Source organism: Gopherus flavomarginatus, chromosome 6, assembly GCF_025201925.1.
Source record: "Gopherus flavomarginatus isolate rGopFla2 chromosome 6, rGopFla2.mat.asm, whole genome shotgun sequence".
NCBI lineage: Eukaryota > Metazoa > Chordata > Testudines > Testudinidae > Gopherus > Gopherus flavomarginatus.
In genome coordinates, this window is record NC_066622.1 from 97,032,638 (window position 1) to 97,046,115 (window position 13,478).

Sequence of the window (13,478 nt, forward strand, 5' to 3'; positions counted from 1 at the left end):
TCCAGCCCAATCCTGAATGTCTCTACAACCCAAGCCCAAGTCAGCTGATTCAGGCCAGCCATGGTCTTTTATCCTTGTGTAGACATACTCGGATAGTGCCTTCACCTAGAACTGTCCACTGCAAGGGGACAAGATAGCTCTGCTTACAGGTGGTCTCAGGAAGATGGGCTCATTGTCATCAATGTCATCCAGTGCCACCTGGAGAGGCTGCATGGTCTCATATGCGGGTTGGCCTTGGTCACATGCCACGATGATCAGCTGCAGGAGAAACACACATACAACTTTGGAAACACGCTTGCCTTTTAAGACTGCAAAACACTAGCAAATGAGGGGGCCCTACTGCAAGCCAAAAAGTTAGTGTGATGCTGTATGATTGAATATGAACATTTATCATTGATATTATCACTGTTAGACAATTGCAACAACTCTTGTACAAAGTATGTCATGTAAGGTGTCAATGGAAAAGTTATGGTTCACAAAGTATGATTATCCTGTTTATATGCATGTATCATTTTTGTATCTGAAGTTATGAATATTGGCTATGTAGTGAAATCATACATGTGTGTTGCATTCCTGGGTAACACCCACCAGGTAAAATTTACATTAAGGCCAAAGAGTAATGTACTGATGGCCCATCAAAGACACTTGGCCCTCACAATGGCCACAGAAGAGCCTCATTCTGCCCAGATAGATCTTCCAGTGGATGCCTCAGCAAGAATATGGGCAATGGCTACACCCTGTGAGTCATCAAGCCCTATAAGGACATGTGATATGCTCAGGGGACCCTGGACTCCATCTTGAGACAATAAATTTCCAGGCACGTGGTAGAGGATATAAAAGATCCCTGAGATATCTCCATTTTGCCCCTTCCTGCCCTGATTCTGTGGACTATGGACTACAACTAAACTATGGACCATTTTGAACTACGGACTGAGGACCTTCCAATCTTCTGGAAATTACCAGGGAGACTTACAAGTTAGCAGTTTATTCCATCACTGCTACAAACCTGATGTAAGGACTTTGCAACTATTTGTATGTATATGATCTGTTAGCCATTATGAACTCTCTTGTTTTAAACCTTTAGTTTTAGTTATTAAAAGGATTAGCATTAGCGTGATTACAGACTAAGATCTGAGTTATATATTGATCTGTCTATGTGGCTGATCTCTTGGGATTAGAAGGACCCTCTATGTGATTAAACTGCTTTTCAGTAACCGTCATCATAGAGTCCAGTGTCTGGGTGGTGAGATGAGGGCCGGTGCCTAAGGAGACTGCAGCTTTGGCTTCTTGCTAACCAATGCGGTGAGAGAGAAATTCACTTTTGTTACTGGCTTGGTATAACCTATTGATAGAATAGCCACCACTTTGGGGTGAGTCTACCCTATTTCTCAGCACTTCGTCCTGAATTTGGCTCTCTCAGCTGTCACCCACTGAGGCACGGGGACAGTTAGGGACTGAGAAAAAGGTGAAGGCTGATAGAAGAGGTTTTTTCTGGGCTAGGTATAGCAAATGAAAGATAACAGTGACCCTATATCTTGGAGCAAACGGCATGGAATCGGAGAATGTATTAATATCATGTTTCCCTCAGCTGTCAGGCTGGTAAATCTTTTGATACATTTGATAAACTAGGGAGGTTTGTGCTCAGCAGCCTGGGGTGAGCTGTAGACCTAAAATTACCACAAGCTGAAAAATGTACAGCTCCAACATTTAAACCCCTCTCTAAAGGCCTGAATGCGGCATGCGTAACACCCTAAATGTAGCTGGATTGCCAGATGATTACTTCGGGGGGGAGTTGCAATGGCACACAGCAGCCCAAGGCCACAGTTGGACAGGGACAAGGGTTGGGATGAATACACCAAAGTGTCAGAGAAACAGTTCATCATCAGGACTTGCAGTTTCTAAGTTACTGCTTCCTGCTATTTTTATTATTTGAGAGGTGAGATTTTAATTGTGAAAGTGGGAAATGCACAGAGAGAGAGCCTAACACAGTGAGATCAGCCATTGTGCAGGACTCACCCATACCACTCAGGGGAAGGTTTCCATCCTGACCTGCTAACAACCCCAGCTATTGCAGTCCTGTGTCCACCCACAGATCTGCCAGTGTACCCCTGTCCTTTTCTGCTGCATGACCAGTCCTGAGCCTCCATACAACTCTCCCTCAATGATAATATGGTTCATTCCCTGTGATGCCAGGTCTGAGACAGAGAAGGACAAACTTGGTAACAGTTTTGTGATATGGACAAACAAGCATGTGGACTAAATCCATGTCCCAGCCACCACTCCTTTTCCCAGACTTACATTGTACACTGCTTGCTTCTCTCGGTCGAGCCTCCTTGTTGTCTGGATGAGTCCACTGCTGGAGTCGATGCTGAAGTACTCCCAGTCTTTATTCCCTGCTCCAGTTTTCAATAAATTGTACTGTACAGCTCCATTGAGACCCTCATCCTTGTCTGTGGCATAGACTTCATACACATTGGACCGGAGAGGTATTTCCTATTCACACACATGAGCAGAATATCAATCCATGTACAGGGGGAACACACGCCAATAAATCTCCCAACTCCCCTCTCTACAGACCATGACAAGAAGAGTGGCCTGCAAAGTACTTAATGGGGGCCCTGTCTGTTTCTGTGAACACCCCCAAACATTTCAACAGAGTCCCTGCTATGAACTGTAAGGTGATCCAGGACAAAATGCTGGCTTAAATCACACCAGTACAATTCATGCACACCTCCACTGTACATCTGCACTGCCGACAATATCCCTAGCTTTCTCGTCTGTTTGCAATGCTTCTATCTGGTGGCCAAGGCAGTTGTTACAGCTTCAGACATGCAGGAGTATACAGGACAGCTTCCAAAGGAGTCCGGGAACACCAACAAAGGCATCATTTTCTACACCTGAAAAACAGCCTCATTGTCTATCTGGGTTCTGTATGAGCTAAGCAGAGCTTCACGTAGACAATAAACTATTTAAAATGTCAGTGTTCCAGTCCCCAGATTGAAGACCTCATTTATAAATACACTTGGCACACTCTGATCAGTGGTTTCTTTATTTTGCTTGTCTCCTGAAGTTTCAGTTCCCTAAAGCTCCCCTGACAGTTCCCAGTAATTTGCTCTCCTTGAACCCTTCATGAGACCCTCTGGTAGGGACAGGTTCTACAGGGACAGGTTCTAGCAGGCTACAGTGAGATATCTGATCAAAGAGTCAGTCAAAACTAGGATCACAATAGCTAATGGATTGCTCCTTTGGAAATCTGGCTTGTTACATGACGTTGCTGTCTAAGTTAGTGGGGACACAGTTGCTTCTCCTGGTTTTGCATCTTCCAGTACAAGCCCCTCTGTTGACATCTTAATGACACAGTGCCAGTAATCACCAGTTCAGACATCTACACCACTGCACCATGTTAGCAGAGTTTACCTCTTTAATATGCAGGATGGTGCCATTGGGTGGCCGGACAAACACTGGCCGGTTATCATTAATGTCAATGACCTCCACCTGGATCATGGTGGTTCCCCACAGAGGTGGTCTGCCTTTGTCTGTTGCCACCACTGTCAGATTGAACCTCTCATAAGACTGTAGGTGTCTTTGGGATGTGATGAGCCCGGAGTCTTTATCAATCTTGAAGGCCTCTGGGGACAGAAGAGACAAATCTATCACTCTGGGCTCTCTGCAGGAGTATTATAAATTATTGTATGGTATAAACTAGGAACCGGGCTGGGAGAATGAAGTAGTTTAGCCAGTTAAGGGATTCTGGCAGACAGCTGAATACACCATAGTTCACTGGTTGAAAATCATTGGCTGCAACATCCTCAGTCATATCACCACACTAAATCTGAATCACTGTAGGCTTCAGGACCCTACAACCCTATCCCTGTTCCAGATACATATGCTCTGAAGTGCTGACATCCTAGTGGCATGTTGGCATTTCAGAGAATCCCTTAAAGCCGCAGAGAGGCTGTGGCTGATCTCACTGAAAGATTTAAAGCTCATAGGTGTTCTCCTGTTATTTTCAGTTCCTCCTCTATTCCACTTGCAGCCCTCTTGATACTGCGGCAAATTGGGGATGAACTCACAGGTTTCAGAAAAGTGGGGTTTTCCCTCCCTTTTCTATATACACATGCAGGCTCTGACCTTGTACCTACCACCCCCAAGTGATATTTAATACTCTGGAATCCTCTGTCAGCATCCACCTCAAAAAACAACCTGCCCTCCACCCTTTCCTGGTTTTTATTTATGTAAGAGGATGTACAGCGGGCCCACTCCAAGAGCAGGAACTCGGGAAACAGTTTACATTTGTGTAACTAGGAAGTCTGGGAAGGGGAAGCCTTGGGTGTGGTAGACAAGAGAGAATCGGAGCCTGAGCAGAAGTGGAAAGGTCTGCAGGGCTGCACTGCATGACCTCGAAGGGAACAGAATATTCTGTGGTGCAGCCATTGTGTGTGCATATGGCCCCAATGATAACTTATTAGCATGCGAAATGGGAAAAATGATTTGGTCGTTGTGTTCTCTTAGATCTCTCCAATTTTAATTCTGTGTTTCTGTATTTTCCATCTCTCTCTGGAAACATCCTTTGTGCCTCTCCCACCTCCTAAATGCCTAGTTTTGCTAGTGGGGCCACATACCCACTCCAGGACCCTCGATGCTGTAGGTCACCACTCCATTGTCACCCTCATCGAGGTCCGTGGCTGTCATAGTGATCACAGATGTCCCTGCTGGCTCATTTTCATACATGCTGGTGCTGAACTGTCGCTTGGCAAACTGGGGCCTGAAGTCATTGATGTCCAGAATCGTAATCAACACCTGAAGTGAAAGCAAACTGGTCATGTGGATAAAGGCACATAAAGGGGCAGAGAACCCACAGTGACCTTATCAGACAATAATATCTCCTCTTCCATAATACTTCTATCCTCCTTCTTGCTCTCTATTTAATTTTGTTACACAATATGCTGACTGACTCTAGCAATAACAATGGCCATTGCCATGTCTCCAAGCACCACTAGGAACAATGACTACAGCAGCCCACACCTGGCAGGAAGGGAAATAGTTGCTTCAACAGAAGCTGACTGCTAGTTACCAGACAGCCCAGTCCCCTCATCAGGGGCTTCTCCCCAAGCTGAGCAGCAGCCTCTCTACTCACACTAAGGAAAACTGTGCTTTAACCAGCTGAAACTGCTGCACATATGACTGATTTTCAGACAGATATGTGAGCAGGAGAGGCTAGAGGAGTTATCTCTAGATATTGTGGAAAGTGCTCTGGCACTGGCATGAAAGGGTAGAACTGAGAGCTCAGAGGGTATGTCTACACTATGGGATTATTCTGATTTTACAGAAACCGTTTTTTAAAAACAGATTGTATAAAGTTGAGTGCACACAGCCACACTAAGCACATTAATTCGGCGGTGTGCGTCCATCTACTGAGGCTAGCGTCAATTTCTGGAGCGTTGCACTGTGGGTAGCTATCCCATAGTTCCCGCAGTCTCCCCCACCCATTGGAATTCTGGGTTGAGATCCCAGTGCCTGATGGGGCAAAAAACATTGCCTCTGGTGGTTCTGGGTACAGCCTCATCCCTCCCTCCGTGAAAGCAGCGGCAGACAACCATTTCACCCCTTTTTTCCTGGGTGAACTGTGCAGATGCCATACCACGGCAAGCATGGACCCTGCTCAGCTCAAGACAGCAATCATAGATGTTGTAAACACCTTGCGCATTCTCATGCAGTCTATGCTTAACCAGGACCTGCAAACCAGGCGAGGAGGAGGCAGCTACGGCACAGCGGTGATGAGAGTAATGTGGACATGGACACAGAATTCTCTCAAACTGCGGGCCCCGGCGTGTTGGAGATCCTGCTGGTAATGGGGCAGGTTCTAGCCATGGAACGCCGATTTTGGGCCCGGGAAACAAGCACAGACTGCACAGTGTTGCAGGTGTGGGATGATTCGCAGTGGCTGCGAAACTTTCGCATGCATAAGGGCACTTTCATGGAACTTTGTGACTTGCTTTCCCCTGCCCTGAAATGCCAGAATACCAAGATGAAGGCAGCCCAGGGCCGGCTCCAGGCCCCAGCGCACCAAGCACGTGCTTGGGGCGGCATGCCGCGGGGGGCGCTCTGCCGGTTACCAGGAGGGCGGCAGGCGGCTCCGGTGGACCTCCTGCAGGCATCCCTGTGGAGGGTACGCCGGTCCCAAGGCTCTGGTGGACCTCCCGCAGGCGTCCCTGCGGAAGGTCCGCTGGTCCCGCGGCTCCAGTGGAGCATCCGCAGGCATGCCTGCGGGAGGTCCACCGGAGCTGTGGGACCTGTGGACCCTCCGCAGGGACGCCTGCGGGAGATACACTGGAGCCGCGGGACCGACGAGTGGCAGGGCGCGCCACCGTGCTTGGGGCAGCGAAATGGCTAGAGCCGACCCTGGAGCAGCCCTCACAGTTGAGAAGCAAGTGGCAATAGCCCTCTGGAAGCTTGCAACGCCAGACAGCTACCGGTCAGTCGGGAATCAATTTGGAGTGGGAAAATCTACTGTGACGATGCAAGTAGCCAAAGCAATCACTAAGCTGCTGCTACGACAGGTTGTGACTCTGGGAAAAGTGCAGGTCATAGTGGATGGCTTTGCTGCAATGGGATTCCCTAACTGTGGTGAGGAGATAGATGGAACCCATATCCCTATCTTGGCACCGGAGCACCAGGGCACCCAGTACATAAACCGAAAGGGGAACTTTTCCATGGTGCTGCAAGCACTGGTGGATCACAAGGGACGTTTCACCAACATCCACGTGGGATGGCCGGGAAAGGTTCATGACGCTCGCGTCTTCAGGAACACTATTCTGTTTAAACAGCTGCAGCAAGGGAATTACTTCCCAGACCAGAAAATAACAGTTGGGGATGTTCAAATGCCTGTAGTTATCCTGGGGGACCCAGTCTACCCCTTGATGCCATGGCTCATGAAGCCATACACAGGCAGCCTGGACAGGAGTCAGGAGTTGTTCAACTACAGGCTGAGCAAGTGCAGAATGGTGGCAGAATGTGCATTTGGCTGTTTAAAGGTGCGCTGGCGCACATTACTGACTCACTCAGACCTCAGCCAAACCAATGTCCCCATTGTTATTGCTGCTTGCTGTGTGCTCCACAATCTCTGTGAGAGTAAGGGGGAGACTTTTATGGTGGAGTGGGAGGCTGAGAGAAAACACCAGGCCGCTGATTACACGCAGTCAGACACCAGGGCGATTAGAAGAGCACACCAGGAAGCATGTGCATTAGAGAAGCTTTGAAAACCAGTTTAATCACTGGCCAGGGTACGGTGTGACTGCTGTGTTTGTTTCTCCTTGATGAAACCCCCACCCCTTGATTGACTCATTTCCTGTAAGCCACACACCCTCCCCCTTTGATCACAGCTTGCTTTCTAAGGAAATAAAGCCACTCTTGTTTAAAAATCGTGTATTCTTTATAGTTAATTATAAAAAGAGGGAGAAAACCGATAAGATAGTCCAGGTGGGATTTGGGGAGGAGGATAGGAGGGCAGGAAAAGGCCACTAAAAAAATTTCAAAATAATGACAGCCTTTTGGTTGGGCTGTCCACTGGGGTGGAATGGGCGGGTGCACGGAGCCTCCCCCCACGCGTTCTTAGTCGTCTGGTGGGTGGAGGCGGCTAAGGAACATGGTGAGCGGAGAGGGTGGTTATATAGGGGCTGCAGCAGCACTCTGTGATCCTGCTGCCATTCCTGAAGCTCCACCATACGCCGGAGCATGTCAGTTTGATCACGCAGCAGCCCCAGAGTTGCATCCCGCCACCGCTGATCTTCCTGCCGCCACCTGTCATCATCTTGAACATCTCTCCTCTCTTCACGTTCATCCCTCCTCTCCTCACGGTCACTGGCATCTTTCCTGTACTTTGATACCACATTCTTCCATTCATTCAAATAAGCTCTTTCATTGCAGGTCACTTCCATGATTTCTGAGAACATTTCGTCTCGCGTCTTTCTTTTCCACCGCCTTATCTGAGATAGCCTTCGGGAAGGAGGAAGGAGACTTGAAAAATTTGCAGCTGCAAGAGGGAGGGAAAAAAGGGAGAGAAGCATTTAAAAAGATACATTTTACAGAACAATGGTTATACTCTTTCACTGTGAACAACGCTATTCACCTTACATAGCACATGCTATTTCAGTACAAGGTCGCATTTTGCATCTTAATATTGAGTGCCTGTGGCTTTGGTGTTAGAGATCACACAGACGCAGGTCCGGGCAGCAAAATTCGGCTTGCATGAGGCCATGGTAAGCCATTGTCTTTCGGCTTCTGCAGCCTTCATATATCCAGCGCCCTCCTTTCCCAAATAGCAAGCAAAGCCCGTTGAGTGCTGCTTCTTTCCTGTTAACGTGCAGCACCAGGCCCCTCCCATCCAATTCTCTGGGATGATTGCTTTACCCTTCCCTCCACTGCGTGGCTGGTATCTTGGAAGATCGCTGTTAGCCCACCCCCCCACCACGTGGCTAGTATCATGGAAGATCGCTACTAGCCACTCCCCCACCTACCGCGTGGCTGGGAGCAGGGAAAATCCCTGTTAGCCAAAAGCAAAAAAGCTCAGCGCCAATAATCCCCTCCTCTTCCCCCTGCTTGGCTAACTGCAGGAAAGGATTTCTTTTAAGTCACAGGCAAACAGCCCAGTAGGAATGGTCATCTCTGTCCCCTTAATTAAATTCCTGAATTTCAATCAGATTACCATGAACGATATCACTCTCCTGAGGATAACATAGCGAGATAAAGAATGGATGTTGCTTGAATGCCAGCAAACACCGGGACCATACGCAGCTAGGCTTTGTCATGCAATGATACCAGATTACTTGCTAAATACATGGCGTGGTCAAGTGTCCTACCATGGAGGATGGAATAAGGCTGAGTTGCCCAGAAACCTTCTGCAAAGGCTTTTGGAGTACCTCCAGGAGAGCTTCATGGAGATGTCCCTGGAAGATTTCTGCTCCATCCCCAGACATGTTAACAGACTTTTCCAGTAACTGTACTGACCGCAAATGCATCGCAAGCCCTCAGGGCAAATTAATCATTAAAAAACGCTAGCTTTTAAACCATGTTTTACATTTACAAGGTACACTCACCAGAGGTCCCTTCCACAGCTTCATTGTCTGGGATAGTGGCTTGAGAGGGCTGGGAGCGTACTTCTGACAGGCTGAGAAAAAGCTCCTGGCCATTGCGTAGAACGGAGGGCTGTGGGCTCTCTGCAAGCTCGTCCTCCTCCTCCCTCTCCTCATCTTCCCCGTCCACAGAATCCTCAGGCACAGCTAAGATTACCCCCAACTCTGAATCCATGGACAGGGGTGGGGTACTGGTGGCAGAGCCCCCTAGAATTGCATGCAGCTCAGCGTAGAAGCGGCACGTCTGCGGCCCTGCCCCGGACCTTCTGTTTGCTTCTTTGGTTTTCTGGTAGGCTTGTCTGAGCTCCTTAACTTTCACATGGCACTGCACTGAGTCCCTGGTGTGGCCTTTCTCCATCATAGCCTTGGAAATTTTTTGAAATGCTTTTTCATTTCATCTTTTGGAACGGAGTTCTGTTAGCACGGAATCCTCTCCCAATATAGCGATCAGATCCAGTACCTCCCGTGCGGTCCATGCTGGAGCTCTTTTTTGATTCTCAGACTGCATAATTACCTGTGCTGGTGAGCTCTGCATGGTCACCTGTGCTGATTAGCTTGCCACACTGGGCAAACAGGAAATGAAATTCAAAAGTTCGTGGGGCTTTTCCTTTCTACCTGGCCAGTGCATCCGACTCCAGATTGCTGTCCAGAGCGGTCACAATGGTGCACTGTGGGATAGCTCCCGGAGGCCAATACCGTCGAATTGCGGCCACACTAACCCTAATCCGAAGTGGCAATACCAATGTGAGCGCTACTCCCCTCGCCGGGGAGGAGTACAGATATCGATATTAAGAGCCCTTTATAATGAAATAAAGGGCTTTGTTGTGTGGACAGGTGCAGGGTTAATTTGGTTTAACGCTGCTAAATTCAGTATAAACGCGTTGTGTAGACCAGGCCATAGCCACTAAGTTTCTTTTCCACCATGCCTGACTTCCAAGAAGCTGCAGCCTGTAGCATGGTCAGCAGTCCCTTCCATGATCCAAGGTCAGGACATAGAGAGAGTCTGTGCAATGACTCTAGGCAGCTCTGGCTGTATTCAGTTCTGGGAGCTAGAGATCCCGAGTGAACTACAGGGTCTGTCTGTGTCCAGTAGCCTCAAAAAAAAATCCTTTTTATATTCATTACAGCCGAGATCTGTATCTTACTATACTCACTACATAGCCCAGTGGGATCTGCACTCTGCAGGCTCCTATCTCTTGGCCACACTGTATCTTCTGGGGTTTAAAATAAAAACTGCGGTAAACTTGCAAAGTCATACTACTAGAGATTAGATGTGATATGATCACAGCTGCATCCATTTATCACAACTGCACTGCTGGGCTTGTCTGGACACTGGCATGTAACCACTTCAAATGCTACATTGTCCCCTTGCAGTATAACATACCAATGACTCTGCCCCAAGGTAACACCAAGAGATCCCATCTTGAACTGCTGGCACTTTCTTGTGGGTGCTTCCTCTTTTATACTGTTTTTTCCCCCCCTCGGGCTTCTGTGCTATTTCCCTCATTCACTTGCTCTCTGATTTTTCTTTTGCCACTTCCTTCTTGGACTCATATGCTCTCTCTCTCTCGCTCTCTCCCTTTCTCTCTCTCACACACATACACTTTGCTGCTCTCTTTTCCCATATTCTGTACTCTGCAAAGGCCTTTCTACAGTTCGAAGAATGCACACAAACCCATGGAGTTTTACACCTATGGCATAAAGATGCATCTTAAACCCATCCCAGTGTTGTGGCGTGGTACCTGCACAGAGTTCTCTCGACGGTTACTGGAAATGTCCCCAGGGTTGTCCCTTGCTACAGCAGTCAGCGTGTAGTGATCCTTCTTCTCTCGGTCCAGAGCTGACAGGACATAGATATCACCCTGCAATACACAGACCTTCAGAAAGCAAGTGGCTGTTTGCATGCCATTTCTGTGGTAAGTTGACTGCTGGTTAATACCAGGTGATTAGTTTAACAGAAATAGAAGAAGGACAGAAGGGAAGGGGAGAATTCCCTTCTTCAGGCTTGACTCCTTTTCCCTAAAAGGGGAGGGGGACTTTAAGAGTTCCTCCTCCCCCCAGTTTCCCAGGATATAATGAGATTTTGACCCCAGAGGGCATTCTGTCAGCAGCAGTCCCCTCCCATTTAAAGTGCTCCTGTCCCATATCCCTGTTGTTAGTGCAGTAAAGCTCCATTCTTCACCTCTTACCGTGTTGGGATTTATCCCAAACTTGCCCTCTCCATCTCCCAGGTTGTACTGGATGAGGGCAAAGCGCCCGGAGTCTGCATCAGTGGCCCTGACCCTCAGGATGACCGTACCCAGTGGGACATCCTCAAAGACTGGCTTCTGCAAGTGCAGAAAGAGGAGGAGGAGAGAGAGGACAGATGAGTGTAGGGTGACCAGATGTCCCAATTTTATAGGACAGTCCCTATTTTTGGGTCTTTTTCTTATATAGGCTCCTATTACCCCCCAGCCCCAGCCCAATTTTTCACATTTGCTGTCTGGTCACCCTAGGAGAGTGAGGGTTTGACCCACCCACACATCACTAAAAGCAGCAAAGCACTCAGAAAAATCAGTGTGTTTGGAGGATGAGTGAATGGCCTCTGCTCTTTTTATGCAGGGGAGGTACTGCTCTGGGGCTTGAGGGTGGGGTCTAAAACACTTTCTGAATTTTAACCATCCGATTCTGCAAATTTTAAGCTTTCATTTAAAATTTTAAGCTTTCATTTAAATGCTATGAACATTTCAACACTTCTGCATGGGAACAACCCCCCCAAAACTGAACTCAATTCAGCACCTATTAATCCTGAGTGCAGAGAAAGAGCCTGAAATAATGGCCCTGAGATAGGTGGGAAATAGAATACACACTTCACTAGGTGCTCACTCTGGAACCTACTGATGACAAGGTAAATATCAACATTATTCTCTACCTCACTGCTTACCATTTTAGCAGAAGCATCCAGTTAACATTCTGCCAATTGAATCTTAGCTAAACATTTAGGGCCTGATTGTCATTTGCACAAAGACCCCTGAAGAAGTGTCTAATCAGCAGCTTTGCCCTTGGTTTTATTAGTGTTTTGTTCTCCCTTGTGTATGGTTCTCATGGGATTCTAACTAGCAAGCACTGTGTAGTACACAATATTTTGACCTGCAAACATCCAGCCCGCCACAATGGCCAGGTACGTGCCCCTCCCACTCTGTCGGCCCCCAGCAACACATACACAGTCTGACTGTTAAATCCCATTCACCTGGTAAGACGTTTGGCTGAAGATGGGATTATTGTCATTGATATCCACTATCTGGAGATACACTGGGATCTCAGCTGATCTCCGAGGAGAACCATTGTCTGAGGCCCGGACAGTGAAGTTCAGCCATTGCACCTCTTCATAGTCCACCGTGCTATTTGCAATAACCTTCCCTAGAGAGAGCAGACTCTGAAATGAGAACGCCTCTGAGCCCTTTCACCGCTGGCCTGGCCATACAAGACAGGCCGATAACTGTCATCTCATTTCTATAATGTCCATTATGGAGGGAGGGAGAGGAGGTTCCCATAGTTCTACATATGCATGGATCATGAACACTCTCATAGGATGGGTTCCACTGCTTGAGACAATCACTTCCTCACCACCACTGGGATCAGGCTCAACAAGGCTGACCAAGACTTTCTGAACAGTGCCGCTGTGGGGGCCAGGGGTGGGGGAGAACAGGGAGAGTTGGTCTAAGAACATGCTAGCTGTTCAATGCTGGTGCTGACAGCTGTAAGGAGACAGCCTTGGTGATTAGTGTCATGCCTTCAGTGATCTCTTGGCATGTGAAATAAGGAACCATTCAATGTGAGTAAGGAGGGCTGTGATCTGGTCCTCTGTGAAATGGGCTGTGTCAGAATTGTACAAAGGTCACCAACAGATTAGTCCTCATCTCAGCATCTGCATTCATCCCCTCCCTGCTGTCCCCTTGATAAGATTTAGAGGGTCACAGGTGAGAAGAGGGACTCCTAAATTCCCCCACCTACCTGCTGAGTGGTCTTCAAGTCGGGCATAGCCTTCAGGTGAAAGGTTCAGCAACTCATAGGTGATCTGTCCATTGGCACCTTTGTCTGGGTCCACCGCAGACAAGGAAATCAGGGTGGTCCCCGGTGTGGCCCCTTCCACGATTCTCTCAGTGAAATAGGTGGCCCCAAAAGGACGGAATCGGGGAGTGTTGTCATTGACATCCAGCACGTTCACTGTCAGCTTAGCTGTGAGGGCAAGGGAGGCAGAGATGGGGGGTGAGAGTAGATGGATGGGGACCAGATGAAAAAGAGACAGGATGAAAGAGAAGCAAGTGGAGAATGGGAGAGAGAGAAAGAAAGGAGGGAAGGTAAGTA

General features: G+C 48.1%; 1 protein-coding gene across 1 annotated transcript in view; it reads right to left on the bottom strand.

Moving 5' to 3' along the window:
- Positions 1–13,478, bottom strand: part of CDH23 (cadherin related 23) — a 561,993-nt gene that overhangs the window by 14,739 nt on the left and 533,776 nt on the right. The window contains exons 48-55 of the mRNA XM_050959265.1: positions 13,125–13,349; positions 12,361–12,530; positions 11,321–11,458; positions 10,874–10,993; positions 4,623–4,800; positions 3,418–3,629; positions 2,299–2,493; positions 148–258 (exon numbers count right to left, since the gene is read on the bottom strand). Coding sequence (XP_050815222.1) covers positions 148–258; positions 2,299–2,493; positions 3,418–3,629; positions 4,623–4,800; positions 10,874–10,993; positions 11,321–11,458; positions 12,361–12,530; positions 13,125–13,349 — 1,349 coding nt within the window. The remainder of the gene's footprint in view (positions 1–147; positions 259–2,298; positions 2,494–3,417; positions 3,630–4,622; positions 4,801–10,873; positions 10,994–11,320; positions 11,459–12,360; positions 12,531–13,124; positions 13,350–13,478) is intronic.